This window comes from Amblyraja radiata, chromosome 7 (assembly GCF_010909765.2).
Source record: "Amblyraja radiata isolate CabotCenter1 chromosome 7, sAmbRad1.1.pri, whole genome shotgun sequence".
Lineage (NCBI taxonomy): Eukaryota > Metazoa > Chordata > Chondrichthyes > Rajiformes > Rajidae > Amblyraja > Amblyraja radiata.
In genome coordinates, this window is record NC_045962.1 from 50,605,559 (window position 1) to 50,631,558 (window position 26,000).

The following is a 26,000-nucleotide window of genomic DNA, read 5'->3' on the forward strand; positions in this document are numbered from 1 at the left end:
AACAGCCACCAAAACCTCCCAGAAAAAAATGAGTTTCATTTTAATGATTCAAAATATTCGCTGATACAAGTGCCCTGCTTGTGCAAAAGTCAAAATTTACAACGGAAACTGTCCATTCTACTGTATTTCTTCCTTTACAAATTTACATTACAAAGTAAATCAATTAAAAAAGGCAACGAATCACCAACACTTCAAAGCAGTCCTGGAGTTATTTGCCTTTTGATTTTGACTGGCGTTATGCTGGAAATTATGATAGTGCTCTTTGTAAACAAGAAGATAATGATGTCTGAAACAAATAGTGCAAAACTGGTCCATTTACCACAATCAATACTCCAGATTAGTGCTGACCTTTAAACAGCAGTATGGATTTTACATAAAAAAGGGAATTTTTAGTACTACTCTGAAAATAGAACTTTCTACTGCTGTCAAAAATCAGATGAACTATGGTTACTAAATCTATGATTTTATATTTTAAAATTACACGGCAGTCACTTCAAACACCTACTTTTCATGGATTGGAAAGCAAATTGACTGACAACCTATTAATCCACCCCATGAATGTAGTATTGAGCATCACGGATTATATGACCAACACAGAGGCTCGCATTCACTATCCAACCATGATCTCATCTACAACCCATGTGTTTTAATGGAATAAAAGCAAAATCAACCAGAGTTTTACTGCATTCATTGTAGTTGGCGAGAACAGTGTAAGTAGAATCTGTGCAGCAAAGCGTTCACTAACAGATAGTGCCAGTACATAACAGATAACAGGAACAGCTGTTTTTAAGTTTTTCATTCTCCTTCTTTACAAGGTCTGGACATTGCTGGCAACAATATTTGTTGTCGATCCCCAATGGTCCCTGAATTGTCAAGCATGGGCCAGTGTCTCAAGCCACATGCAGCCCCAGTTCTATAATGACAGATTTCCCTGGCCAAAGGACAAACGGGAATTAGATACATTTTAATGAAAATCTGGTACTTTCATTTCATTCCATACCATTGCTGCGACTAGAAGTTTTTGACATTCCAGATTTATTAAATTACAAGAATTTAAATTCCCCAGCCGCTACAATGGGATTTGAATGTATGTCTTTAGCGTCATAATCCAAATATCTGCGTGTTAGTTCAGTGACTTAACTATTACGCTACTGTACTCCATAAATCAATGACAACTGCTGAGCATTCGGAGCCGTCTGCAGTATGGAGAGATACCAGAGCTTGGAGTAGCCAGGTATCAACATACAGAGCCAAGCAATCCATAATCTATCCCCTTCCTGCTCAGATCGTTAATCCACAAATTAGCGGGAAATGTCCCAACTCTGCACTATTATTTTATTGTGATGTAATTATCTAGCATTGTTATTGTCAACATTATGCCACCGCTCGACTGCACAGCAGGCATAATGATAAGACAACCACAGAAATCTAAATAATGAAGCATGGACTGTCTCGCCTCATGGCTATAATTGTCCAATCCAGACAACCTCATCCCCTCTGCACCATCCCCAGTGCTGTCACATCCTCAGTACAGTACAGTGACCAGATCTGAACACAATCCTCAAGTTGGAACCAACGTTAGCTTTATACAGTTGTAGCATGGCCTCCTTGCTATTATGTTCCATGTCCTGCTCAATAAGGACATACATTAGGATGTACATGGTAAATGGTAGCGAATTGAGGAATGCAGTTGAACACAGGGATCAAGGAATAACTGTGCATAGTTCCCTGAAGGTGGAATCTCATGTAGATAGGGCGGTAAAGAACGCTCTTGGTGTGCTGGCCTTTATAAATCAGAGCATTGAGTATAGAAGTTGGGATGTAATGTTAAAATTGTACAGGGCATTGGTGAGGCCAATTCTGGAGTATGGTGTACAATTTTGGTCGCTTAATAATAGGAAGGATGTCAACAAAATAGAGAGAGTACAGAGGAGATTTACTAGAATGTTGCCTGGGTTTCAGCAACTAAGTTACAAAGGTTGAACAAGTTAGGTCTTTATTCTTTGGAGAGCAGAAGGTTAAGGGGGGACTTGATAGAGGTCTTTAAAATGATGAGAGGGATAGACAGAGGTGACGTGGATAAGCTTTTCCCATTGAGAGTAGGGAAGATTCAAACAAGAGGACATGTCTTGAGAATTAAGGGACAGAAGTTTAGGGGTAACATGAGGGGGAACCTCTTTACTCAGAGAGTGGTAGCTGTGTGGAATGAGCTTCCAGTGGAAGTGGTGGAGGCAGGTTCGATTTTATCATTTAAAAATAAATTGGAATGGTATATGGATGGGAAAGGAATGGAGGGATATGGTCTGCGTGCAGGTAGATGGGACTAGGGGAAAATAAGTGTTCGGCACGGACTTGAAGGGCCGAGATGGCCTGTTTTCCGTGCTGAAATTGTTATATGGTTATAAAGGTAAGTGTATTGCATGTCTTTAGAGCTGGCTATCCACCTGTCAGTAAACACTCCACAATCTGTTATCAATCTTTCTTCTCCCTGCTCCCGTCCAGCAGAAGTTCCAGAAGCTTGAAAGCATGCAATGCCAAACTCAGGAACAACTACTTCCCCTCCGTTTTCAGGGTTCTGAGCAGTCATTCCATAAGCTAGAGTGCTGTCCAATTCGCCTCTACCCCATTGTGGACATTGAACATTGTCTATGGAACCGATGCTCTTCAGTGTTAAGAACTATATTCTGCACTCTGTATATTCCCATTTGCTCTAAACCTAAACCGCAAGACAATAAAACACATGCCAACCAGTACCCTTTGTCTTCTCTGCTGATTCAGATTTTAATACAACATGTTGTATTCACTTGTTTAAGAAGGAACTGCAGATGCTGGAAAAGCAAAGGTAGACAAAAATGCTGGAGAAACTCAGCGGGTGAGGCAGCATATATAGAGCGAAGGAAATAGGCAATGTTTCGGGCCGAAACCCTTCTTCAGTTGGCATAACATTTTATTTTCTTCATGAATCTGCCATGTGGGACTTGGTCAAAAAACCTCTGAATTTTTGATGAGTTAAAAAGCAGCAAAGTGAGCAAGAAAGTTTCTTCTCTTAACAAATTGTGCTGACTGTCTGATCAACCTGTCCTTCATAAACACTGACCAATTTACACTGCCTTCCATTGATTTGTCCACTGGGAGTTAGGCTGGACAGACCTGCAGTCCATCCCTTTCTATTTCATGCAGACAATAGTAACACATAACTCGCCTGTCAGCACCATATCGCAGCCAAAGAAGATTTGAAAATGAATGTCAGTGCCTGAGGTACATTAACCTATACTTCTTTAAAGTCAATATCTGTGAAGGATTACTGTCAGCAGTTTTGCATCCATTGTTTCTTGTTTAAGTAGAATACATCCAAATTCAGAAATATATTACCACCAACTTTACGATGTTCTTAGTTAGATTCCAAATTTTTTGTCAATTTAAAAATGAAATGCAATCCAGTGGGTTTAAATGGATAGAAAAAGTCTGCCTGTGTTGTAGTTGGACTTGAACTCAGCACCACTTTTTCATGCAATCAACAACAGGAAGATAATTAAATTTACAGAAGTATAACGAATGCAGAAAGCCCAGCATCATTACATTCTAGGATTTTGCTTATGTAATTAAATAACATCCACAGGAAGCCAACTAAGTAGTCTAAATGTGAAGGAAAGAACTGCAGATGTTGGTTTAAATCGAAGGTAGACACAAAATGCTGGAGTAACTCAGCGGGACAGGCAGCATCTCTGGAGTGAAGGAATGAGTGACCCAAAACGTCACTCCAGAGATGCTGCCTGTCCCGCTGAGTTACTCCAGCATTTTGTGTCTCCCTTCAACTAATCAGTCATGCAGTTTTGTGGTAAACTGAGGAACAAGATGGTTTTTTGAAAGAAAGACTACAATAATTCAGTTTTTGTATGAATAGGATTTGATAGTGAGCATGGACATGGTGGGCCAACAGTTCTGTTTCTGTGCTGTACGACTATAACTCCATGATCATCAGGCATACAAAATCTTTGTATTTCTTCTACCATGGAAGGTTACTCTTATCCTCCTTGTTAAGAATTGGTAGGAGGAACTTACCCCAGTAGTGCGCCCCCCCCCCCCCCCCCCCCCCCCCCCCCCCACCCCCACCCCCACCTCCAGTATTTTAAAATGGAACCAAGAGTTCCCACTCTGTTGGTGACCCAATTTGAATTGAACCACAACTGAAAACATTGGACGGGGGGAGGGGGGGGGGGGGGGAGGGGGGGGAGTTCCCTCTCTTGAAAGTAGCTGTGAGGAACTTTCACGTGTGCATGCAGAAAATACTTATGATTCTTCAGAGGAGTAGCAACATTATCAGGGATTCAGAATACATTCACAGAAACAAGTTGAAAATATTGAAATTCCTTTAACAGGGAAAAGATGATGAAAGTCCTAAGGGAATGTGCTGGAAAAGAGCCACAACGATTGATGGCTCTACCATCATTATTGCTCGGAAAATGGTATTATGAAATCTTAACTTACTTCAAAGTAAATCTTAACTTACTTCGAAGTAGCACAGAAGGAAAAACAAGCTTACGTGTAAATGCTTCACTGAAGCGGAGCTTCAAAAATGGCCCGCATAGGAAGCAACAAGATCACTCCCATAGAGAGGAAAGCAACCATGGAAAGCATTACACTTAATTTGTCATTTCAGAATGCTCTTGTCAATAATCCTTCCTTCTGTACACCAAAACTCATCAACAGTCTTTCAGGTTTTGCATTCATGTATTCCCTTCTTCCTGAAAAAAGAGGAAGAGAGATGGGCAGGGTCCCAGGGGCATTGCAGAAATTTTTTGATAACTGTACCTTGAAATGACACCGTTTTCTTGCCTGTTTACCCTTACTTTATACTGTCATATTTTTAAATTGTACCTTAAAATAACACATTTTACTTGCTTGTCACTTCTTAATTTACACAGAAAATTTGTGATAATCGTACCTTAAAATGACACCAACTCCGATACGGTAGGCCTAGAGGACAGAGGAAAACCGCTACTCTACAAGGGCGGAGCTGAGCCCCCCCACCTTAAACCTATCACATTAAACCTTAAGCCTTGTCACATCAGTTCACTCTATCTTATTTACTATGACGTAATAGCAAATATGGTAACCTATGTGTGAAGCTGGACTTTGCATTTACATGGATAGTGGTTGCTCCTTTGTTACTGCCATTGACGGATGCAAATGCAACAAGTAGGTTGGTGAGGAGGAGTTAGTGTATTAATTCTCTATGCTGATTTGGTCACTATCTGCCACAGACCAAGCCTTCAAGACTTGACCACCCAGGGTACATTCTGTGCCCATGCTAATTTCAGTGCTTTTTCAAAGCAGTTCTCAAAATAGAATCATTGCATTGTACAGCAGAGAAACTGGCCCTTTGGCCCACCATGTTCATGCCACCTATTGATCCTATCTATACTAATAACACGTTTACCCTGATGCCATGAACCTTCATGGTGCCAAGAGTCTAAGTTAATGACTGACACAACTACTCCCTATCACCTGCATACACCTGTGCTGCCACCTCTGGCAGGACTGAACATACTCAGGGATTGAGATAGAGGCATTTGATACATTTCTACAAGGAAGGATTCAGTGTATATGATGTTAGGTTGATGCTTACCAAAATTATAGGAAAGCATTCCACATTTGGACACCAATTCCACGATACCCAAGAGGGTTTTGCAAGGTTGATTAAGCTGGAAGTGGCTTCACCACATCCATGTTCTGTGCCCAGGTCAATGCCGGTGTTTACACTGGTATTATCCCCATTGTGCTTTAATATAGAAATTAGAACATAATCAAGTAGCTTGCTGGATCATTTCAGAGTGCAGGAAACCACAATTCTGTGATGAAGGCCTGACCGAGGAATGATGTCAGGTCTCCTCCCTTAAAAAAATTTGTTGAACCACGTTAGTTTTACAATTCAGGAGTAATGTTGTCGCCCTAAATCACAACCCTCCATATTAAATACAAGTCATTTTATATATAAAACAAATACATGTATATATATTTTAACCAATTTCAAGTCAACTGACGATATTTTATCTTGCTCTGATATTAACTGACAATGAGTTACCAGGACAGTGCTCCAGTATGAAATAGATTAAATCCCCAGAACTTCTCAACCAGGGCTGTGTGCAGACACTCAAATATAACTGCTCCTAGAAGGCAATGTTAAATGCACAAATATTACATGCATATAAGTGTTTGTGTCCTTAACATGTGCAAGTAGGAACTGCAGATGCTTGTTTAAACCGAAGATAGACGCAAAAAGCTGGAATAACTCAGCGGGACAGGCAGCATCTCTGGAGAGAAGGAATGGGTGCCGTTTCAAGAAGGGTCTCGACCAGAAACGTCACCCATTCCTTCCCTCCAGAGATGCTGCCATGCTGCCTGTCCCGCTGAGTTACTCCAGCTTTTTTTTGTCCTTAACATGTCAGGTTCAGTTAAGTTGGCCTCAATCTCCAGCCACCTCTCTGAGGAATTGCAAAGGAATGGTTTAATCGTTACTGGGGAGGATTGGGGGGGGGTGGGGGGGGGGGGGAGGGGGTGGAGATAATCCTGCAGGCTCCTGCGCACTTTCCTGTCATGATTAATCTTTCATTCTTTATATTAACTTTTTCATCCATAAATGCATGCGAGTTTAATGCAAGATGGGATCTGCCATTCTGATGATCCCAAGTGAATCGCCCGCATCAGCACAACAATAAGACAAATGATGCAGCAAGGCCATGGTGGTGAGCTTCAGGCTTTCATCAGACATAAGCAATGATTTTGAGGGGCTTCATTTTTGCTTAATGATATAGATTTTTGTCTTTTAAGCTTTCCGAGCAAACAAACACATTTTACAAAACAATGGAAGATGATGAAGCATAGCAACAAAAGGAAAGAAGGTGGATCGGTCAATGAGCAGCAGGGAGGTTGTAAAGGTAGATGCACTGCTGCATTCCAGAGATAGTTCCCTGCCTGAGGGGTTGGGCTAGCAAACAGTCATTTAAACTTTCTGTCCTGACCAATGACAGGAAATGCACAATCTTTAAAAATTCAAAGCTTAAAGTTTTGTCGAAAATAATTGAGTACTAAACGGGGAAATAAATGTGCCCGTGCATCCAACCTTCATATAACCATTCAGTTATACGGACAGTTTTATTTTCCATTTTGCGTCACAAAATAAAAATCAATACTGTGCAATCAAATTCCTCAGATTCATTAAATCTGAAACACTGACTTAATAATAACATTGATTGAATTTTATGCGGGGAGCTTTCAATCCTGTGTGACAATGATAAGATTTGTCTGAAATCTGTCTCACCTTCCTTAAACTACACAGCTTACAGTTAACAGAATTCAACATGCATATTGTTGTTGAAAATCAAATTAACAAACCCCTTACCAATTACCAATGAATGAAAGAGGCCATCAGTCAGGAGGATAGCTGCATTAGTGTAAATATTCCATCCAGCATATTCAATGATTTCCACTGTGCATGCATATACATTCAAGGCACAACAAAATAATTACAAAGCATGTAGGATAGATAGAGCGACAACCTACATTTATAAGGAACATAAACACTGTAAAATGTGTATTATGGAGGTGCACCTTAAGGTATAAAAATGTCACTGACATAAATACTGCGCTTCAGCAAGCACTCCGTTCTAGTTACTTTATTAAGAGTACTGATGTAATCAACACATTCCTAACATAAAACACTCCAAACTGCTTTCACAATCAACTGGAATGTTTGAATGTGAAACTACTGCTTTATTGGCAAAGTGAAATAAATATTCCTATCTAATATTAGCCTCTATATGCCATAATATTTTTTTGAGGATTCTGTAAATGTAGGCACTAGGTTGTGATCAGGTTTATATGATCTGCGATGTATATACAAATTTGGAAATCAAAAATCTGCTATTTCATTTCTGAAACATAGAAAATGGAAACATAGAAAATAGGTGCAGGTTTAGGCCATTCGGCCCCTCGAGCATGATCATGGCTGATCATCCAATAACAACAGCATTAAGAAGATACAAATATATTAGGTTGCAAATATGTTAGGCTGCACCTCAGGAAGACTAGCCCTTGGCCTCCTTGGACTCCAAGGAATAAAGTCCTCCCCAACCTCTCCCTACAAAATCATGCCGACTATCCTATTCAGCCCCACGTTACCACGTTATCATAGATGTTAAGTGCACTGGTTCACATTACACAGGTTTTTCCTTGCATCCTTCTTCAATAGAGATACACCATTAGTCAACCCTGCAGTCATCTAACAATGATTCACATATCTCACCCAGTGCACCTGCAATTTTCCTCAAGCTTCCCACAGTGTCTTTGGATACATCTGATCAACCCCAGGATAGTTTAAATAGTTTTCGAAGTTGTCTTTTAAGAGGAGCTTGATTGAACCCTATCGTGTATGTATCTATCTTTCACAACTAACCACACTTGTCACTAGCAATTACAAGGAGCCCAGCTAGTTGCTTTTGAAAAGCTGTAAGCTGGTAAAATACCAGACCTCCTTATTAAAATACCTTAGGAAACAAACATCTGTCAATTACACATGTGTCCCTTCTTTCTTAAAGCCCCAAAGCAGCCCTGGGATTCAATTCCAGCCTCTGGATCACTTCTGGCACCTCCTTCAACCACCCTTTCCTCATATTTAAGCCTAGACACATGATGTCAGAAAGGTATCCAGCGATGCGGAACTATCACACTTGAATTCCATCCATTGTTCAAGTACAATCATTTTCCATGGCCTGGATCACTTGAGATCAGTCCAGCTTGATTGTTCTGGATGTTTTATTTCTGCCTACCTCATAATCAGAGCACTTCCAAACATAGTGGAAATTGAGCACAATGCACAAAGGTCTATAATCATGATCTCTGTGGTTCAGTTGTGTTGTGAATATCCTAATTAAATGTCTTTTGAGCTAATTTCAATAAAGCATGCAAAGGGCTTTTGGTTTTAATTATCAATAAAACCAAATACCATGACAAACTCCTTTAAAGATTCGAATAACTCAAATAACAAAATATTCTGCAATCAAATTCCAGATATTATTGTATGTCCATACAACGCAAAAAAATTTCACGCAGAGAGTGGTGAATCTCTGGAACGCTCTGCCACAAAAGGTAGTTGAGGCCAGTTCATTGGCTATATTTAAGAGGGAGTTAGATGTGGCCCTTGTGGCAAAAGGGATCAGGGGGTATGGAGAGAAGGCAGGTAGAGGATACTGAGTTGGATGATCAGCCATGATCATATTGAATGGCGGTGCAGGCTCGAAGGGCCGAATGGCCTACTCCTGCACCTATTTTCTATGTTTCTAATACACAAAGTATAAAACTGAAAATTCTGGAAAGGCTCAGCAGTCGGGCAGCATTTTGAGTAAAAGACAAGTATTAACAATTCTGTATCAGATTACTCATTATTCTCTGCAAGATATTTGAAATTCCAGCACCTGAGACTTAAAGTTATGTTTTCTCTCTGGGAGCAAAGATAAACCTTAAAATAGAAAGACGCCTTTTAAAAAAAATTAATAATTTACTCCTATCAAGACCTTAAAAGATATCTAATCGGCTTTTTACATTCCAGATAAGTGATATTCTTAAAATTTTGGCCAAATCTGAAACTCCAATTTAATTTTAATTTTGTTTGTACCAAGGCCGGGATGTCAGTGTAAAAGAATGGAACATTTCAGAGCACATATAAATGCAGGTGATTTCTCTTTAATCACTGCCAGCAAAAGCCATTTAGTTGGTAACTCCATTTGAAGATTGTGGTTCAAGACTCATTATCTGACTTGAATACCAATTCAAGTCTTGGAGCAAGCTAGAAGGACCAAGTGTCCTATTCCTGCTCCTTTTCTCTCTCTCTCAATCTTCCAATTTGATAATTTAGTCATTGGAGTATTGTGTGCAGTTTTGGCCCATTAATTTGAGGAAGGACATTCTTGCTATTGAGGGAGCGCAGCATAGGTTTACAAGGTTAATTCCCGGGATGGCGGGACTGTCATATGTTGAGAGAATGGAGCAGCTGGGCTTGTACACTCTGGAGTTTAGAAGGATGAGAGGATATCTCATTGAAACATATAAGATTGTTAAGGGCTTGGACATGCTAGAGGCAGGAAACATGTTCCCGATGTTGGGGGAGTCCAGAACCAGGGTCCACAGTTTAAGAATGAGGAGTAAGCCATTTAAAACGGAGACGAGGAAACACTTTTTCTCACAGAGAGTTGTGAGTCTGTGGAATTCTCGGCCTCAGAGGGCGGTGGAGGCAGGTTCTCGGGATGCTTTCAAGAGAGAGCTAGATAGGGCTCTTAAAAATAGCGGAGTCAGGGGATATGGGGAGAAGGCAGGAACGGGTACAGATTGGGGATGATCAGCCATGATCACATTGATCTGGCTCAAAGGGCCAAATGGCCTACTCCTGCACCTATTGTCTAATGTCTATTATGTTCTGCACGGAACTAAAAATCTGACAACCAAACAGCAGCAATATAATGAGGTGCCATGAGCACATTAAGGCACTATTAATTCAAATGATTTTCCCCAATCTCATAAAAACCAAACAGATCAGACTATTATTACTTATCATATAAACTGCTCCACAACTTAAATGTTGAGAGTCGATTTAATCCTGAATACCTGTGAAGTTGTACAAGTTCAAAAGAAATTTGTGTAAAATCCAAAATTGAATCTTTCCATGTGTCACTTCAAGGAGTGAGAGGAGATTGCAACTTGAACAGCTTGGGATCTCTCTGAGCCCGTCAGCACAATAAAGGGAAAGATCTCCGCTCACCTTGAGTGCATCACATTTCATTTACAGAATTACTCCACAGAAATGGGCTTCTACAGATTTAATAAAACAATTTCACAATGGAGTACTATCAAATATTTCATATTTTTAAACTTGGAAAACTGTAAGCTCATTCCAGGGTTGTCAAGGAAATGTAATTATTAATTATCCAATTAAAAAAGAATCACAGCATTATTATATTTCGTTCAGGTATCAAAATACAATGTTTTGTGGTGCATAATTCTTTAATAAGTATTGTGCTTATTAAATTGAATTCTCAATCATCTTCACCCCATTTCACCTACTCCAGTTTGAGTGGAGAATGGATGTAAGAAAGGATAACAGAATGGAGACTACCAATTATTGACAGACAAGTTTAAACAATTTATTTTTATTCTCTTGTCTAGATTACTCATTGTAACCAGAACCATCCTCTGAGGAAACTTATGTAAATGTTCGCCAATGCTTGAATTCAAAGTCGAACTTTCCACGGGAAGTTGAAATCTAGCTACATTTACAGATTTTGCCACTCTGCCAGTGTCTGCCACAACCACCAATTTCTTTGCTCTCAGAATTTCAACTCAATTCAAGTAAACAAATACCCGATGCAGACCCACTCCATACTCGTGTTAAATCTCTTCACAGGGCTCCACATTTGTCTGCCACCAAAGTACCACCACTACTGGTGCTTAAAATTAAAGAACTCTGAATTCAATGTCAACAATGATTTTATTTAACGTATTTCTTCATGGAATTTGGACATCACTAGCAATGATGACATTTGTCATCTATCCCTGAATGGAATAAGCAGAGAATCATAAACATAACGCTGGGTTGGGAGTCACATATTGGTCAAACTAAACAATGATAACAGATTCCCTTAAAAGAAATAGAGTCAGTTATTAAAGATGGGATAGCAGCACATTTGGAAAGTGGTGAAATCATTGGACAAAGTCAGCATGGATTTACAAAAGGTAAATCATGTCTGACGAATCTTATAGAATTCTTCGAGGATGTAACTAGTAGCGTGGATAGGGGAGAACCAGTGGATGTGGTGTATCTGGACTTCCAGAAGGCTTTCGACAAGGTCCCACATAAGAGATTAGTTTACAAACATAAAGCACACGGCATTGGGGGTTCAGTATTGATGTGGGTAGAGAACTGGCTGGCAAACAGGAAGCAAAGAGTAGGAGTAAACGGGTCCTTTTCACAATGGCAGGCAGTGACTAGTGGGGTCCCAGCAAGGCTCAGTGCTGGGACCCCAGCTATTTACAATATATATTAATGATCTGGATGAGGGAATTGAAGGCAATATCTCCAAGTTTGCGGATGACACTAAGCTGGGGGGCAGTGTTAGCTGTGAGGAGGATGCTAGGAGACTGCAAGGTGACTTGGATAGGCTGGGTGAGTGGGCAAATGTTTGGCAGATGCCGTATAATGTGGATAAATGTGAGGTTATCCATTTTGGTGGCAAAAACAGGAAAGCAGACTATTATCTAAATGGTGGCCGACTAGGAAAAGGGGAGATGCAGCGAGACCTGGGTGTCATGGTACACCAGTCATTGAAAGTGCGCATGCAGGTGCAGCAGGCAGTGAAGAAAGCGAATGGTATGTTAGCTTTCATAGCAAAAGGATTTGAGTATAGGAGCAGGGAGGTTCTACTGCAGTTGTACAGGGTCTTGGTGAGACCACACCTGGAGTATTGCGTACAGTTTTGGTCTCCAAATCTGAGGAAGGATATTATTGCCATTGAGGGAGTGCAGAGAAGGTTCACCAGACTGATTCCTGGGATGTCAGGACTGTCTTATGAAGAAAGACTGGATAGACTTGGTTTATACTCTCTAGAATTTAGGAGATTGAGAGGGGATCTTATAGAAACTTACAAAATTCTTAAGGGGTTGGACAGGCTAGATGCAGGAAGATTGCTCCCGATGTTGGGGAAGTCCAGGACAAGGGGTCACAGCTTAAGGATAAGGGGGAAATCCTTTAAAACCGAGATGAGAAGAACTTTTTTCACACAGAGAGTGGTGAATCTCTGGAACTCCCTGCCACAGAGGGTAGTCGAGGCCAGTTCATTGGCTATATTTAAGAGGGAGTTAGATGTGGCCCTTGTGGCTAAGGGGATCAGAGGGTATGGAGAGAAGGCAGGTACGGGATACTGAGTTGGATGATCAGCCATGATCATATTGAATGGCGGTGCAGGCTCGAAGGGCCGAATGGCCTACTCCTGCACCTAATTTCTATGTTTCCTTGTAAGACATTAGTGAAACAAGCCAGTTTTTACAACAACCCAGTTATTGTTATTGCTACTGAGACTTGCCTCCTCTTTGTAATTTCCAGATGGTTTAGTTACTTGAAATTAAAATTCCCTGACAGATAAGGGGGATTCTAACGAGCGTCCCATGATCAATGGTGTGGGCAAACTGTTTGCTAGTCCAATAAATATCATATCCAATACCTCTTAAATTTTTTAATTGAGAAAGGAGTTGGATAATTGGGCTTTAAGTTTTCCTAATTGAATCTTTTGATGTACTTTTTCAGGAATCATATGACCTTTAGATATCACAAAATGACATTACCCACTATTCAATTTTAACAAGGGATTAGCGCCTTTGTCATTGATGATGAATTTGGGATTTGATTTTTGCCAAGCCAAAGTCTCAGCATCTGGCAGTCATTTGAATATTCACGTAGACATGAAACTCTAAACAGACCCTGACCTCAATTCCATTTGACCTTAATCATCTGTGATAAAGATCTCAACCTATCACAGAAAGCAATGACTGTAAATTACAGGTCATGCTACAAATCAAATCCCATTTCTGACAAAAGTCTTTGAGAAAATATATAGTCCACCTAATTCCTAATGGATCCTAAACTGCATTAGATAACAACAATCGCTTGCAGAATCACATGCTCACCAACCCTCAATGCCACATTATTTCCATTCCTTCAAAGATGCACATTTGACCAATAGCTTGCTGCCAAGAGCTCACTGGGCCAAGTCAGCTATGATTGAAGCCCAAATTAAAACACTGCCGGGAATAGTGTACAAAACACAATTGAGGGGTGGGTGGAAGGGATGCAAACGAATGTTGAGCAAGAAAATGTGTGCTTAGTTTTCGATACCTCATCCTTTCAAACAACTTTAAAATATTAAAATTAAGAAACACGATTAAAAATATTAGTTTCTATTGCAGAATAGAACTTGATAAATGTTATGCAATATGAAGTGGCTGAACAGAAATGCATAAAATGTTCTGTCTTCAATTTGTTCCAATGAATAAAAATTGAACTTCAATACACAAAATTATTAGTCATTTAGCACAATGCCAGACACCCAAAACAAAATTCTTCTTCAAAAAAATAACGTCACAAAATAATTTTGCTTCCACTAGTCAAAAAATGCTGCATTTTCCATTTTATTTCATCCAGTAATTGCAAGCTTTCCAGCATGGATCACGTGAATTACTTAATGCACCGAAAGTACCTGCTATCTTAATACTAATTGCCTGTTTTTTTTAATGCATAAAATCCATTAGGGGTTCACATGGTCAGAGCTAATAGCATTATAACACCTCAGTATCAATCAAATAACAATTATGATTGTCTATATTCACTTCTCATTGGATTAAATATGCTAGTACAGCTCACGTTTCCCGTGTCACTTTTATATTACTGTGACTCAAGCAACCATTTAACCTAATGGCGAGCCTATCAACTTTAAGAAGTAAAACCATGTAAATATCCATAACAAATTAACTGAAAATATTCAAGTTAACAGGCAGAACAATCAATTGCATACCGTTCTGAGCAGTATTTTCATCAATACTCTCACTGCTGGACTGCTCAAGGTTTGATCCACTCTTCTTCTGGACACTAGCATGTTCGTTGGATTTTGAAATAAAATCTCTGTGTGACTTTCCATATGGACTTGTAACAGGTGTTGAAGTGCCATCGCGTTTTGAGAAAATGCCGCTGAAAAACCTGAAGAGTTTGTGCTCTTGGGAACTGGATCTCGCACCACCTGTTATAAAACAGTCCTTCCCCATTTCCCGGTTTTCAGAAAGCTTATGAATGTCACTATTGTCTAAAGTCCTGTTCTTCCGTTTACCCCGATCCCACCGCTCTTGCTCAGAAAGCGAATCCGTTTTGTTTAGGACTTCTCCGACATCCAATGTATTCCGCTTCTCATTCGTTGAAGATTCCCCACAATTAGGCTTTTGGATTTTTAATTCACTCCCAGCTTCCACTCGAGCGAGACAGCTGGAGCTGCCATGATGTTTCTCTTTTGATAACGCTTTAAATCTCACCACCTCTCCATTCCAGTGTCTGAAACTGAAGCTAAAGCTTCTTCTGAGTAAACTTGGATGCCTTTTGTCCGTTGCTAAATATAACGAGGGGGGCTGTTTAATAGCATCTACGCAAGAAGAATCAGCAGCCAAGGATGAGTCTCTTGCAGGGGCTACTGATAATACACTCTTCGAAATTAGTTGTTTGGAAAAATCAGACTCAGAAGGCATCGCTATGGACTCCTCGTCCTTTAAGGGGCTCTTCGGTGAATCATTCTTTTTCGTGGTTGCCTCTGTTTTCCTCAAAGCAGATCTCCCGTCTTCGTTTGGCGATTTCCTGGGACAAGGCGCCTCTGCCTCGTTGGACTCCGAAGGTGACGAGAACTCCTGGCCGCGAATGGCGTTGGCCAGATCTCCTTGTCCACTTGCTTCAGGGCAACTCCTATCATCTGGGAAGTCCTTTCCCAGGCTGGGGCTCTTCCTCCCACAAACCTGATCTTTGGGTTCAGCTGCTGATCCCAAGCGCTCGGTCCAATTTCTCTTGTTCTTCGACTCAACGTCCACAGTGGCCAGCATGCTGCTCGGTCTGGTTGATGCCCCATCCCTCCGCCTCAAGGTGACCAGCTCTTTGCTTGGGGTGCTCTTGAGTTTGCAGGTCTGATCGCGGGACTTCCTGGCCACCTTCAGCCTGCCCAGTTCCAGGTGTCCGGTGCTGAAGGTCCGAAAACTCCGGAGACTGCCCTGCATCTCAAATTCGTCCTCGGCTTCGCTGCCCTCGGCTGGACTCGGGCTCCCTGGCCGCTGAGCCCGTCCGGCCTCCGAAGCCCCCTGGTGCCGGGGGAAAGGGGGAGCTCTGCTGCCGCTCTCGGCCGAGGTGGCCTCCCGCTTGACCAGGGTGAGTGAGATGCGGTAGACGGTCTTCCTCTGAGGAGTGCCCCTCTTCATCATCTCCGGGTAGGGCTCGTTGTCCAGAAGGTACATGGCTCCGTCAACCTCTCGGCTTGTGTAGCAGCGGCCCGAGCAAGCACCCAGGCGGAACGGGAGTGGGCACGGATCCACTTCACACGGGGTGCAGCAGCGTGGATACGGGCTCAGGTGTGCGGGCGTTAATTCCCCTCCTCCTCCGGCACGCAAACGTGCAGTGAATTCAGTGCTAGACCGCTCGCCTGCGACCGGGAGCGCTGGACAATCAAAGAATATTTCCAGGCTCCCACTGAGCCCAACATCTTCCCAAATGAGCAGAGCAGAGCAGCGACCTACAATCCGCCAGCCGGCGTGTACAAGCACCGACTCCCGGGGGCGGGGGAAATTGCAGACACAGAGCGAATGTGAGCTCCAAACACTGGTCTGGATCTCCTCACTATGGGAATGGACTGTAAAAAATACACGAGATTTTCAAATCAGAGGCACTTTAAATCCAGTCTGAAGAAGGGCCTCGGCCCGAAACGTCATCCATTCCTTCTCTCCAGAGATGATGCTGCCTGTCCCGCTGAGTTGCTCCAGCATTTTGTGTCTACCTGCACTTTAAAACCACACTAACAACACACTGCATTGTAATTAACATGAAATGAAATTTAAGAAATATGTTGAAGGAGCCTGAAGATTTGCTGAAACATTTCCAAATTCCGCTGTTTTTTACGGTTAAACCTGGCACTTGTCTGCAAAATAAAATACTGCAAAAAGCTTGCAATGGTGTAGAACGAGCCGACAAACATCCACTATTTCCATGTTTAAGAAAGAACTGCAGATGCTGGAAAAATAGGTGATGTTTCGGGTCGAGACCCTTCTTCAGACGAAGGGTCTCGACCCGAAACGTCACCTATTCCTTCGGTCCATAGATGCTGCCTCACCCGCTGAGTTTCTCCAGCAATTTTGTCTCCCTTCCACTATTTCCATGATTACAACATGACTCAATTCTGAGGAAGGGTCCCTGACCTATTTTTCCACAAAGATTTATCTTTCCACAATACTGCTTTGCCTGAGTTCTTTCAACATTTTGTGTTTTTGTAAAAGTATCAATTAAGAGCTTTAATGATTGAAGTAGTATGAACTTTTTTTACTGATGTACCATGGAAACTATTCCAAAAGTTCAAGAAACTGACATGTGGTTTCTCACTATTGTAACTCCAAACAAAATTTAAGTAACATTCTAGTTGAATTAAGTTTATTGTGTAGCCCAAGCCAAAATTACTCATGGTGCTGTTGATTTCCTCCGTTATTTACCAAAATAGCATATTTCATACAGAATTTTGAAGTGCCACAGTTAACAGCGATCAATATTTATGTAGTAGTTTAAGACAGTATCATATTTTGTTACTTTGCAGGAGCTTTAACGAACGAAACTTGAAACATACATATATCGTTAAAGAATGGATCAAGGGAATTCCCATGTATAGAAGCAGCTCAGCTGAAGGCAGGTGTGTCGTTAGGGGAGGAATTAAACGCATTGATCGATAACTGGATGGAAGCGAAGGAAACAGAAACCCCAGTGAATTGGACAGGTGCTTTTAAAGGTGTGCAGCAGGAAAACAATGTAGAGATTTGAAACTAGGGAAAATATTAGTACATATATGGAGTGAGCAGCCAGAGGAGGTAGTTGGGGCAGGTGGCGTACATTTCAGACATTGGGATAGGAACATGACAGCAATGATTTAGAGGCATATGAACCAAATGCAGGCAAATGTGACTAGCTTAGATGGAACATCTTGGTCAATGTGGAGGAGTTGGGCAAAAGGGCCTGTTTCCATGCTGTATGTCTCAAAGTCGAGAAATTATTGAGGTGTTACTGCTGGACTGAGGTTGCAGAAATGTTGGGCGAAAAAGACCAGAGTGAGCAGATGAATTCATATTTACGGGAGAGTGAAAAATACTGGAAGCAGAAAATTGGGTGAGGAGAAATGCAAATAAAAATCAGGGACGTAGAAGTTGAAGTGGGTGTGAGGCAATGTGAAAGGCAGTGGTGAGGAGACAGAATAAATTATGGAGAGGAGAAGTAAGATACAAGAGGATGGGAAGTGGAGAATGGGGTAAAGTGTGGGAATGGGTGAAAATGGGAGAGCCCAGGGCAACAAAATAACAGGAGGGAGGAAAATAGGGATAAGGAATGTTGAGGAGGGGAATGTAAAATGGGGGGATGTGGGTTATTCAGAAACAATTGAGAAAATAAAACAATCAAGCATTCGGAAAAAATGGAGAGGGTTGAAAAATAACTGCAGGGTGGGGAGAAAATCATGAGAAGAACAGATCAGAAAAAAGAGTAGATGGGCAAAAGGTTTAGGAAAACAAAGGCATGACGAGGAAAATGGGAAGGGCAGAAAAGATTTATGCAGGATTAGAAGAACGGGACAGAATCAAAAACCCGTTGGAAAAATGGTTGGGACAACGTTAGAAAATTAAAAGGTTGTCAATCAGGAGTGACTAGAATAGTCAAGATAATAAATGAAATGTCTACAGCAACTCTTTGGTAAATAGAAAGAGTATCAGTCTTGGTCTTGAATATATCATATATCAGACCAAAACTGATTTGGAGTCGTCATTAATCTTCATCAAGTTGAGTTGAGTTTATTGTCATTTGCACATGCACGGTGAGGTACTGGTACAATGAAAATCTTGCCTGCTGCAGCATCAGAAGCACATAGACTCAGACAACACACACAACCATAAATTATGCATCAATTCTGCAAGATTGAAAATTTTAAAAATACTGCAAAACCAAAACATTAGTGCAAAACACAATTAGAAAAACAAGTCCTGGTATTGAACAATACCAAATCCTCCTGGGTAGATGCAGAACACTGAAGTACAGGGAAAGAAACAGGTTTTTCCAAAATGTGCTTTGCATGTAATTGTTCCTCATCCCTCCCACTATAAGTTAAACCACTGTGTAAAACCTGTTATCTCTTATTTCACACCATACATTCACACCGGATAGCAACATAACTCCATTACTTTCACATCCACAACTAGAGGCCATTATTTCTTTCTATGGCTTTGCTATTGCTCATCCTGAACAAATGCAACATACAGTGCCCTCTATAATATTTGGGACAAAGACCCATCATTTATTTATTTGCCTCTGTGCTCCACAATTTGAGATTTTTAATAGAGAAAAATCACATGTGGTTAAAGTGCACAATGTCAGATTTTATTAAAGGGTATTTTTTATACATTTTGGTTTCACTCCCCATTTCAGGGCACCATAATGTTTGGGACACATGGCCTCGCAGGTGTTTTTAATGCCTCTATAATGCAGGTGTAAGAGAACTCTCAGCACCTAGTCTTTCCTTCACCTTTGAAAACTTTTATTCCTATTTATCAACATGAGGACCAAAGTTGTGCCAATGAAAGTCAAAGAAGCCATTATGAGACTGAGAAACAAGAATAAAACTGTTAGAGACATCAGCCAAACCTTATGCTTACCAAAATCAACTGTTTGGAACATCATTAAGAAGAAAGAGAGCGCCGGTGAGCTTACTAATTGCAAAGGGACTGGCAGGCCAAGGAAGACCTCCACAGCTGACGACAGAAGAATTATCTCTATAATAAAGAAAAATCCCCAAGCACCTGTCCGACAGATCAGAAATACTCTTCAGGAGTCAGGTGTGGATTTGTCAATGACCACTGTCCACAGAAGACTTCATGAACAGAAGTGTAGAGGCTACACTGCAAGATGCAAACCACTGGTTACCCGTAAAAATAGGATGGCCAGGTTACAGTTTGCTAAGAAGTACTTAAAAGAGCAACCAACGTTCTGGAAAAAGGTCTTGTGGACAGATGAGACGAAGATTAACTTATATCAGAGTGATGGTAAGAGCAAACTATGGAGGAGAGAAAGAACTGCCCAAGATCCAAAGCATACCATCTCATCTGTGAAACACGGTGGTGGGGGTGTTATGGCCTGGGCATGTATGGCTGCTAAAGGTACTGACTCACTTATCTTCATTGATGATACAACTGCTGATGGTAGTAGCATAATGAATTCTGAGGTGTACAGACACATCCTATCTGCTCTAGTTCAAACAAATGCCACAAAACACATTGGCTAGCGGTTCATTCTACAGCAAGACAATAATCCCAAACATGTTCAAGAAGAAACTGCAGATGCTGGAAAATCGAAGGTAGACAAAAATGCTGGAGAAACTCAGCGGGTGTGGCAGCATCTATGGAGCGAAGGAAATAGGCAACGTTTTGGGCCAAAATCCTTCTTCATACTGATGCAGGGTGGGGGAGCTGGAAGAAGAAAGGAAGAGGAGGAGCCAGAGGGCTGAGGGAGAGCTGAGAAGGGGAGGAGACAGCAAGGGCTACCGGAAATTGGAGAAGTCAATGTTCAAGCCGCTGGGGTGCAGACTGCCCAAGTGGAATATGAGGTGCTGCTCCTCCAATTTCTGGTGGTACTCACTCTGGCCATGGAGGAGGCCCAGGACAGAAAGATCGGATTCGGAATGGGAGGGGGAGTTGAAGTGCTGAGCCATTTTAGACTTGGGGTCTGTTGCAGGTCTGGGTGAGTGAGGCCCGAAGTTTCCCAAATATTCCCGAATAATCCCAATCATACTGCTAAAGCGACAAAAGAGTTTTTCAAAGCTAAAAAATTGTCAATTCTTGAGTGGCCAAGTCAATCACCCGATCTGAACCCAATTGAGGAAGCCTTTAATATGCTGAAAAGAAAACTGAAGGGTACAAACCCCCAAAACAAGCATGCTAAAGATGGCTGCAATACAAGCCTGGCAGAACATCACCAGAGAAGACACCCAGCAACTGGTGATGTCCACGAATCGCAGACGTCAAGCAGTCATTGCATGGAAAGGATATGCAACAAAATACTAAACATAACTACTTTCATTTACATGACATTGCTGTGTACCAAACATTATGGTGCCCTGAAATGGGGGGACTATGTATAAACCCTGCTGTAATTTCTACATTGTGGAGTACAGAGGCAGATAAATAAATGATGGGTCTTTGTCCCAAACATTATGGAGGGCTCTGTGAATCCACACTTATTCCGCAAACCATGCTATTGTTATTTACTTATTTACAATTGCAAATAGTTTCAATCAAAAAAATAAAATGATCAAAATTGACATGCACTTAACAGATTAAATATAGTTTGTTCATAAATCCCATTACCTTGAAAACAATCGGAAACAAAAATAACCATGTATTATCATGTGTGAAACAACACTGGAAAGCAAATGTGGAGAATTAGTGGAATTCCCTTCATATATTAAGTTACTGTTGGTTAATTTGTCTAATAGTAAAATATTTCAATTTAATAATGCAATGTAATAACAGTATAAAATATTGCCAATATCCTGGAAGAAATAAAAGTAACAATTAAAATAATAATTGATTAAATAATAATTTTTAAAAACACTCCAGTAAATGAGTCTTTTATTTATAGACTGGGACTCGTTCTATTTATGGAGCTACATTCTTCTCAGAGTTTTAGCAAAGTGGAAGTCATAATTAAATCCATTTAATATCCCATAAAGATACTTGTACATGGTACTGCAGTGCTCTGGGCCACAGAGCAAGAAACCTTGCTATCATTCCACTGAGAAGTAGCAAAAAGTGTCATCTTGGATCTTTTTACAAATGGAAACGTATTTAATGAACAAATATTAATTATCTATACAACATTACTTGCATTAGCCAGAGCTGAAAAACAGGAAAATATTGTCCATGAAGTAGATGTTTTTTAATTTAAAACAACACAAATGTTTGGGAATTGGTGTTCATTGGACGCTCAGTATCTCATGAGCTCAACTAGTAAAAATAAAAGTAATCAAATTATTGCTAATTAGTTGCATCTCATGGGAAGTTGGGAAATGTCAGAACCAAAATAAATTAAAAAAATACCATGGTACAGGGCAATCCATAATGTAGTTACATTATGCTGGACAGATGAATTCCACGTAACCTCCAAACTAAATTATTACACTGAAGATAGACACAAAAAGCTGGAGTAAGTCAGCGGGACAGGCAGCATCTCTGGAGAGAAGGAATGGGTGACATTTCGGGTCGACACCCTCCTTCAGACTGGTTAGGGATAAGGGAAACGAGAGATATAGGCAGTGATGTGGAGAAATAAAGAAAAATGAATGAAAGATATGCAAAAAAGTAACAATGATAAAGGGAACAGTTTGTAGGGTGAAAATGAAAAGCTAGTGCGGCTTGGGTGGGGGAGGGATAGAGTGAGAGGGAATGCCGGGGCTATCTGAAGTGGGAGAAATCAATATTCATACCACTGGGCTGCAAGCTGTCCAAACGAAATATAAGATGCTGTTCCTCCAATTTGCATTTAGCCACTCTGACAATGGAGGAGCCCGAGGACAGAAAGGTCTCCATGTGTAGGAATGGGAAGGAGAATTAAAGTGTCCAGCAACCAGGAGATCAGGTTGGTTCAGGCGGGCTGAGCGAAGGTGTTCCCCGAAACGATTGCTCAGTCTGCATTTGGTCTCACCGATGTATAAGAGTCCACATCATGAACAACAGATCTCATATTTCGCTTGGGCAATGGCCTGTTTCCTTAATCATTGCTACTTTTTTGCTTATCTTTCATTAATTGCTCTTTATCTCTTCATATCACCGTTTATATCTCTCGTTTCCCTTATCCCTAACCAGTCGACTCGAAACGTCATCCCATTCCTTCTCTCCAGAGATGCTGCCTGTTCTGCTGAGTTATTCCAGCTTTTTGTGTGTATCTTCAGTTTAAACCAGCATCTGCAGTTCCTTCCTATACATAAATTATTACACTAATCTTGTGCAACTATCAAAGCATCACACATGGCTTGACATGATTATTTCTTGGCCATGCTCCATTAGAAACATAGAAACATAGAAAATAGGTGCAGGAGGAGGCCATTCGGCCCTTCGAGCCAGCACCGCCATTCATTGTGATCATGGCTGATCGTCCCAAATCAATAACCCATGCCTGCCATCTCCCCATATCCCTTGATTCCACTAGCCCCTAGAGCTCTATCTAACTCTCTCCATCCAGTGATTTGGCCTCCACTGCCCTCTGTCCAGTCCTTTTATGATTTTATATGTTTCTATAAGATTCCCCCTCATCCTTCTAAACTCCAGTGAATACAAGCCCATTCATCCAGTTCCTTGTTCAATACATTGGCTTTCAGTCCGCTGCACCCCAAATATAACATTTATATTCTGTTTGATTCCTCTCATTCCTCTGATCACCAAAAACTAAATATTACAAGTTTCCCCAATTTAAGATAAGGCAGGTTTTCAAAAAAAAAAATGTCTCTTCTATAGTTATAAAAGAGTTGTGCAACAAATGTTGCTGTTCTCTATAGTTTTCCTATATTTGTCGCACAGTACAATTCAATCCTTATACCTTTGCATTGACGGAATAATGTCAATTCCTTGTGGAGGTAGTTAAGCGGATCCTTGGAATGATGCTCTGTGACAGAGAATAGGACAACCCCTCCATAATTAGTGCAATTCTTTCCTGTAGATAATCATAATATCCTGTATAATATCCTTTCCTGCAGATAATCAAAGTAAGAATCATAGGTCCTCTTCCCAGATGAGGGCATCAAAGTCAGGAATTTGCACCTGACATACTTCGCCACTATTTCCAACTTAGAAACATAGAAACATAGAAATTAGGTGCAGGAGTAGGCCATTCGGCCCTTCGAGCCTGCACCGCCATTCAATATGATCATGGCTGATCATCCAACTCAGTATCCCGTACCTGCCTTCTCTCCATACCCTCTGATCCCCTTAGCCACAAGGGCCACATCTAACTCCCTCTTAAATATAGCCAATGAACTGGCCTCGACTACCCTCTGTGGCAGGGAGTTTCAGAGATTCACCACTCTCTGTGTGAAAAAAGTTCTTCTCATCTCGGTTTTAAAGGATTTCCCCCTTATCCTTAAGCTGTGACCCCTTGTCCTGGACTTCCCCAACATCGGGAGCAATCTTCCGGCATCTAGCCTGTCCAACCCCTTAAGAATTTTGTAAGTTTCTATAAGATCCCCTCTCAATCTCCTAAATTCTAGAGAGTATAAACCAAGTCTATCCAGTCTTTCTTCATAAGACAGTCCTGACATCCCAGGAATCAGTCTGGTGAACCTTCTCTGCACTCCCTCTATGGCAATAATGTCCTTCCTCAGATTTGGAGACCAAAACTGCACGCAATACTCCAGGTGTGGTCTCACCAAGACCCTGTACAACTGCAGTAGAACCTCCCTGCTCCTATACTCAAATCCTTTTGCTATGAAAGCTAACATACCATTCGCTTTCTTCACTGCCTGCTGCACCTGCATGCCCACTTTCAATGACTGGTGTACCATGACACCCAGGTCTCGCTGCATCTCCCCTTTTCCTAGTCGGCCACCATTTAGATAATAGTCTGCTTTCCTGTTTTTGCCACCAAAATGGAGAACCTCACATTTATCCACATTATACTGCATCTGCCAAACATTTGCCCACTCACCCAGCCTATCCAAGTCACCTTGCAGTCTCCTAGCATCCTCCTCACAGCTAACACTGCCCCCCAGCTTAGTGTCATCCGCAAACTTGGAGATATTGCCTTCAATTCCCTCATCCAGATCATTAATATATATTGTAAATAGCTGGGGTCCCAGCACTGAGCCTTGCGGTACCCCACTAGTCACTGCCTGCCATTGTGAAAAGGACCCGTTTACTCCTACTCTTTGCTTCCTGTTTGCCAGCCAGTTCTCTATCCACATCAATACTGAACCCCCAATGCCGTGTGCTTTAAGTTTGTAAACTAATCTCTTATGTGGGACCTTGTCGAAAGCTTTCTGGAAGTCCAGATACACCACATCCACTGGTTCTCCCCTATCCACGCTACTAGTTACATCCTCGAAGAATTCTATAAGATTCGTCAGACATGATTTACCTTTTGTAAATCCATGCTGACTTTGTCCAATGATTTCACCACTTTCCAAATGTGCTGCTATCCCATCTTTAATAACTGACTCTAGCAGTTTCCCCACTACCGATGTTAGACTAACTGGTCTGTAATTCCCCGTTTTCTCTCTCCCTCCCTTCTTAAAAAGTGGGGTTACGTTTGCTACCCGCCAATCCTCAGGAACTACTCCAGAATCTAAAGAGTTTTGAAAGATTATTACTAATGCATCCACTATTTCTGGAGCTACTTCCTTAAGTACTCTGGGATGCAGCAAGGATTTTGTGTGCCAATTGAGACCTTACTGTTTTCAACATTTGGACAAGCTTTTAAACCTTGTGATGTGCTCTCACTGAGTTGTGGGTAGGATCCAAGGGCACTTGATTCAAAAATTGGCTTTTCTTTGAGATGTTGCAATGTTCAGGAGGTACAGACACTATCTCTGTCCACAATAAGTTCTCTTCCCTTCTTGGCTCTTAGAAGCCTGAGTCCGTGTTTTTTATGCTCTGGATACCCATTTGTTGCCCATCCCCAATTGCTCTTAAGATAGTGCTGAACTACCTTCTCAAACCACAGAAGTCCATGTATGGTAATGCTCCCCTGATACTGTGCACCCATTTTTAAAATGTGTATTTTAAAAACTGTATCATGTCAGGATCTATGTTTTAAACAAACCATAAGCTGTTTTATTATCAATATTTGACAATAAGATCAAATTACTTGAGATTTATAACTAATCCATAAAATTATTGTGAATATAGAAATTAAGGCACTCCTATAAACATTGCTACAAAATATTTTCTTCTGGTAAAAAATATACCGTAATCACAATAGAAAATATTTATGTCCTGTAGTGCATTCCCAAACTCTTCCCTGTTAATTGTCAACAACATTTAAGGGCCTGTCCCACTTGGGCGTCATTTGCGCGTCATTTACGCGACATCGTTTACGTGTCACGACGCACGACGCGCGTGCATGGTGCGCATTACGCACATGGTGCTTG

General features: G+C 41.2%; 1 protein-coding gene across 6 annotated transcripts in view; it reads right to left on the reverse strand.

Moving 5' to 3' along the window:
* Nucleotides 1-26,000, reverse strand: part of LOC116975392 (arf-GAP with GTPase, ANK repeat and PH domain-containing protein 1) — a 600,018-nt gene that overhangs the window by 414,322 nt on the left and 159,696 nt on the right. For 3 of the 6 annotated variants that reach the window (XM_033024449.1, XM_033024450.1, XM_033024448.1), the window contains exon 1: nucleotides 14,616-16,391. The exons of the other annotated variants lie outside the window; for them this stretch is intronic. In XM_033024449.1, coding sequence (XP_032880340.1) covers nucleotides 14,616-16,083 — 1,468 coding nt within the window. In that variant the 5' untranslated portion in view covers nucleotides 16,084-16,391. Of the gene's footprint in view, nucleotides 1-14,615; nucleotides 16,392-26,000 lie in introns of those variants that run through there. 6 annotated transcript variants of the gene reach the window in all.